The following is a 5646-nucleotide window of genomic DNA, read 5'->3' as shown; positions in this document are numbered from 1 at the left end:
TCCTTCCCTCCCTCCTTCCCTCCTTCCTCTCCTCCTTCCCTCCTTCCTCCCCTCCTTCCCTCTCTCCTCTCCTTCCTCTCATCCTTCCCTCCCTTCTTCCCTCCTTCCTCTCCTCCTTCCCTCCCTCCTTCCCTCCTTCCTCTCCTCCTTCCCTCCCTTCCTTCCCTCCCTCTTTCCCTCCCTCTCTCTCTTTTCTTCTTTCCCTCCCTCTAGTGCAGTGTGTGCACAAAGTTTCCAATGTTTGGGAAGAGGAAGAGCTTGAGAACCCACTTCTCTCCACCACCTGCTGGGCTTTTCTGATCCACAGAGTAAGTCAAGGCCAAAAGATTTCCTTCAAAAAATAGTTTATTCTGCAGGCTCCGGGCAGACTCTTCAGCCCACCAGAACGTTCAAGGAGGCAGCTAGACATGGGCTTGAGTTTCCTCCAAAACCAAGAGTGCCTTACTTGAAGAACCCTTCACTCTCTAGAGCAGCAGTGATCCCCACCCTGCCCAGCTCCAGGTGGGACAGGAATCCACTCCACTTTCCCACCCCTCCCAGCCCTGCCCCACCTTCACCTTCCAGGGCTGTCATTGGCTAAATGTTGGACATTTTTGTTTTAAACCAGACATCTTCAAGCATCCTGGCTTGTGGAGGGTTTGATAATTGCCTGCTGCCTCAGCCTGGAGCGATGCTTGGTATCTTTAGACACACAGCCCACCAAGGCAGCAGGTGGCGGCTAACTCTCCTAGCCCCTACCACTGGCACAGAGCATCTCAGACCCTGACACTGCATGGCTTGTGAGTACTGGCAGGAACATCGCAGAGCCCACAGGGCGCTTGCAGCACAGTCCTGGGTCACCAAGGGCCAGCGCCATTGGTTCCCACCCTGGATATCAAAACAACACGGTGAGAAAGTACATGGACTCAGGGGTCCTCAGAAGGTGTAGTGTTGACCACAGAGGCAGCTTGCTGTGAGTCTGGGGAGGGCTTCTCTGCATTCAGGCTGTGACCTGTGTGGGTGGTAAGTCTTGCAGGAAGCATGGTGGGAGGGCCAGTACTTGTTCCACTTGGGGAGGAGGGGCAGGCAGAGCCATTTTCCTTTCTCTCTGAAGAATCACTGCTAAAGGGATGGTCCTCCTCACTCCGTAGGGCCACTTAAAGGACAAAATACCATTCTGCCTTTTTTTTTTTGAGCTAGGGTCCTGGCTAGTCTGGGACTTCCTATGTAGACCAGACTGGTTTCGAACTCATAGAGTTTGATCTGTTTGCCACTGCCTCCCAAGTGCTGGGATTAAAGGTGTATGCCACCACACTTGCCTATTTTATAATAATAATAATAATAATAATAATAATAATAATAATAATCCTAACAACAACATTCCTACCCTGACCTGAGTGATTAGGCAGTATTCAATAAGCCTTCTTACAAAAATAGGTTCTCTTGGGTCTGGTGTGAATCTGTTTTCATGTGCCTGTTTACTAAAAGACTCAAGTTGCTGAGTGAAAAACAAAAATAAAAGTGTCCAGTGATCAGACAACCAGCTGAAGAGACCTGGACCCGCATGCCAGGCAGAACACAAGGGACTCAGGCTGTTTGCTTTAGCTGAGTGACTGACCTAGCAGTTGTTTGTGGGGACAAATCCAGCGGTCCCCAGGCGGTGGTGGCAGGGGGGGGCACACTCCTTCCTGCCTAGCAAGGGCCCCAGGGACCAGCAGCTCTGCCTTCGAAGTGCTCAGGATTGCTTTCCTTTCCTAAAGCTAGCCTCCAGGGTCCTGCAAGGGACTGCTGTGTGGCTATTTCTGTGGCCCAGGGTCCTGGGGAAATCCAGAGCTGCTCAGGGGGAAGCTGGGCTCTCTGTGGTAGACAGCAGCTGAACAATCTGTATCCGCTCAGCAGGGCTGAGGTGCTGGCTCAGGTACACAATGCAGTCCATGGCCACCTCTGGGTTTTTCTGAACCAGACTAGGGAAGGAGAAAGAAGGGCGGGTTACCCCGTCACTTGGTGGTTCCTCGCTGGCAGCACCCTTGTACAGGGCCAGAAGCCAGAGCCCCTGAGTCCCTCCTGTTGCACTGGGGAGTGACAATCCTGTGGGTAGAAGGGACTATGGCCTAGAGATCAGAATGCCTCAGTTACCACAACTCTTGCCAGTCACTGGTTATATAATGTGACCTGAGGCATGGCACACCCATGAACCACAGCTTCATGCCCTAAATGGGGTCCCAGTTGTCCTATGACCCACCCCCTTGGAGGCTGTAGGAAGGCTGATGAGGATGGATGCCAGAACCCTCAGATTCAATGGTCTGAAATGTGCGTCCCCCTAACTAACCAGACACAGTCTGTGACACAAGATAGTTGACCATATAGACCTGGCTCTGTGCCTCTCCCTGATCACTGCTCTGTCCTGGGGGAGTATGGTCATGCTGGGCTATCACCTAACCCATGAGACCAGGCCAGTCATAACAGGCCAGTGAGCCGGGGTCTGGGTATGGCCTCACTTACCCTTGGATGGTCTTAAGGACAGAGTCCTGCTTCAGGCACTTGATGTTCTCATGGATGGCAGAGTGTAGGCTGTCCCTGGCTGGCCAGTGCTGCTCCAGCCACTGGACCACCACCTGGTTGTTGTCCCACAGGTAGGCCTGGGAACAAGGGGCACAGGCTGCCTCAGGTGGGGTTGCTGCAGGGGCAGCAGCTGGCCATCCCACTGTTCCCAGTGCTTGCCATCCCCTATACTCCCCTTGCCCCACTCAGACCCACCTTGACGGCGCCCTCTGTTTCCACAAACCAGCGGCGCAGCATGGACTGTATGTGCTCATGGCTCAGCTCAGGGCTGGCATGCAGAATCTCCTGCTTTACTTGGGCCTCCAGCAGCAGCCGGCGCAGGCGCCAATAGAGAAAGGTGCGTGAAGTCCTCCACTCCAGCACGTCCTGTGTGGACAGGCACTGCCTGAGCACCCATGAGGGAGGGAAGGGATGGCCAAGATCATGCCCCAGACCAGCTGCTTGTGCCCACCTTATCCTATAGGAAAGGATGCCATGTCCAGGAAGGACAAGGTCTTGTCCAGGAAGGTGCCTTGAAGAGCCCTGCAGAACCCCATAGTGCCTGGTCACAGGCCAGCAATGCCCCCCTGCACTAACCTGGTGGCTACCTCTGTTGACACACAGTACAAGTTCAGGTTGGTTCCCATAAGAAACGTGGTTAGATAAGGGCATAGGCCAGTGGGCATGGGATGCCCTCTTTAGGGAGCAATGCCAATGCAAACAAGGGCTTCAAGCCTCACGCAGGTACAAGCTTACAGATCCATCCCAACACGAGTTAGACCAGCATTTCAGAAACCTGGGCCTCCCTGAGTCTACTGGCACTCCTTACAGGCTCCTACTGACACACTCAGATCCAACTGGATTCACTGGTCCTGAGAGCCCTCCGAGCATCAGCTTGGCTCCATCCCAAATCCCTGATGGAAAGTCTCCTCTATGTATGAGGCCTGTGACCCTGGGGAATCTTACAGAGATGGTTCCTTTCTCTAGCATTCGGCCTGGGGTGTCATGCAGGTCAGCAAACTGCACCGCCACCTGGTGGTAGATGGGGAACAGGAGGTCCTCACGAGCCTTCAGCTGGGCTTCCAGCTCCCTTCGGTCCTTGTCAGGCAGCTGGGCAGTCCCTGCAGGTGAGCAGGCAGAGGGTCAGGAATTCAGGGGACTGTGGAAGATGCTGAGTGGGGCTGGGGTGCAGGGTTGGTTTTTTATTAAAGGCCACAAAAACAAAAGGCCTTGTCTTGTGAGAGGTCTGGGCAACACTATTGATACTGGCCGTAAATCAAGTTGCTTAGAGCCTCATGAATGTGCTTAGTACCAAGACAGCATCTGTGTGCAGCTCTAGGCTTGGGCTTGAAGCATACCATCAGTTGCTGTCTTAATACTTATGATAAAATACAATGGGGAATATGCTAACTCCATGACAGAGTCCTTGAAATAAATACAGAAGCCATCGAAGCTCAGCTGAGAGAAAGTTAAGGAAGACAGGCTTGTATAATAAAGAAGGTGGATCTGCAGTCAGAGATTCCTAACCAAGACTTCAAGACAAAATGCAAATTCCACACAAACCCAGAGACTTGGAGCACAGGCCCAAATCACCAAGGCCTGTGTCATCATCAGCATCCAATCCCAAGGAATCACACACTATAACAAACATGTGACCAGCCTGGTTATAAAGGCATTGCCACCACAGCAACATCTCGGGGAGATGACACCAAAGATTAGAAGTAAAGCAACACACTGGTAAAATTCTTTCTCCTGATCAGGGATTCTAAATGGACATTTTTGTCACCCAAATTCTGCTGTTTCCTGTTGGCCCCAACAAACTTTGTGTGTGCTGAGCAATAAACTGACTATGGGATTACAGGATGACCATATCTAATCCAAGAATCCAAAATCCAAAATTCTCCCAAGCCTGAAACTCTGGGAGCACCAAGGGGTACCTCAGTGGAACATTCTATACCTGAGCCCAGGGGATTGGGCTGTGGTCAAAACACAGTGAAGTCACCATCAGGCTATGTATCAAATGAATTTCAAGTTTAGGCCTGGGTCCCCTCCCCACATCTCACGGTGGCACACATACAAATATACCTACGGTGCCTGGCATTTGAAATGCTTCCAGTCCCAGCATTTCTGGTGCCACCCTGAAGGGGCTGAGTTGGGCATGAGGGAGGTTTGGGTCTCACAGATTTTACAGCTATGTTTGGTTCCCTTTGAACTCCTTAGAACAGTTGCGCATGGAGCCCAGGGCCCCTGCTGACCTGCAGGTGGCACCTCTGTGACTCTCTTACCTAACTGTTCCAGGAGCTTCTTGCACATTGGGTCCATTCTTTTCATGGTCTTAACCAGATCTTTCTTCCGGAACTTAATCTCCACTGTGCCCTCTGGTTCCAGGACACCCCCCCTGAACAAGAGGAGACAGAGGAGTGTGAGGTATTGTCATGCAAATGACAACTAGTTGAGGTGGTGGGAACTGAGGGCCAGAGAGCTGGGAGATCTGGGTCTCAGAAGCTCCCCCAAGGGGCTGTGCACCCTTGGGCAAGTTACTTCCCCTCTCTGGGTCTCTGTTTTTACTTACACAGAAGGAAGGATGGAGGGATTTTAAAAATATTATTAGGGCTGGAGAGATGGCTCAGCGATTAGTAACACTGGCTGTTCTTACAGAATACCTGAGTTCAAATCCCAGCACCCATATGGTAGCCCACAACCATTGGTAACTCCAAGTTTCAGGGGATCTGACGCCCTCTTCTGACCTCTGTGGCATTGTACAACATGGGTGCACTTACATACATGCAGGTGATACACTCATACACATAAAATAAAAAAATTAATTAATTAATTAAAAATACTTATTGTGTGTGCATGGTACATGTATGGGCAGCTGTGTGGAAATCAGAGGACAACTTTGTGGAGTCTGTTCTCTCCTTCCATCTTTACTTGGGATCCAGGGATCGAACTCAGGTTGACAAGCTTGTATAGCAAGCACCTTACCTGCTGAGCCATCTTGCCAGCCACTCTTTTACTTTTTTTAATGTTTGCTTATTTCTTTGCATGTTTTATGACTCTTTGTGTGTGTGTGTGTGTGTGTGTGTGTGTATGAGGGTTTGTGCATGGAGGAAAGAGGACATATCT

General features: G+C 51.2%; 1 protein-coding gene across 4 annotated transcripts in view; it reads right to left on the bottom strand.

Moving 5' to 3' along the window:
* Positions 1-331: 331 nt before the first annotated feature.
* Positions 332-5646, bottom strand: part of Acacb (acetyl-CoA carboxylase beta) — a 140738-nt gene continuing 135423 nt past the window's right edge. For all 4 annotated transcript variants that reach the window (XM_008848966.3, XM_029554017.1, XM_029554016.1 and 1 more), the window contains 5 exons: positions 4806-4918; positions 3487-3641; positions 2737-2907; positions 2482-2618; positions 332-1943 (listed from right to left, as the gene is read on the bottom strand). In XM_008848966.3, coding sequence (XP_008847188.1) covers positions 1817-1943; positions 2482-2618; positions 2737-2907; positions 3487-3641; positions 4806-4918 — 703 coding nt within the window. In that variant the 3' untranslated portion in view covers positions 332-1816. The remainder of the gene's footprint in view (positions 1944-2481; positions 2619-2736; positions 2908-3486; positions 3642-4805; positions 4919-5646) is intronic.

The sequence above is a fragment of the Nannospalax galili genome, unplaced genomic scaffold, assembly GCF_000622305.1.
Source record: "Nannospalax galili isolate Female #2095 unplaced genomic scaffold, S.galili_v1.0 scaffold103, whole genome shotgun sequence".
In the NCBI taxonomy this organism is placed as follows: Eukaryota; Metazoa; Chordata; class Mammalia; order Rodentia; family Spalacidae; genus Nannospalax; species Nannospalax galili.
Note: the sequence above shows the minus strand (reverse complement) of the source record. Positions and strands in the feature narration are given on the sequence as shown.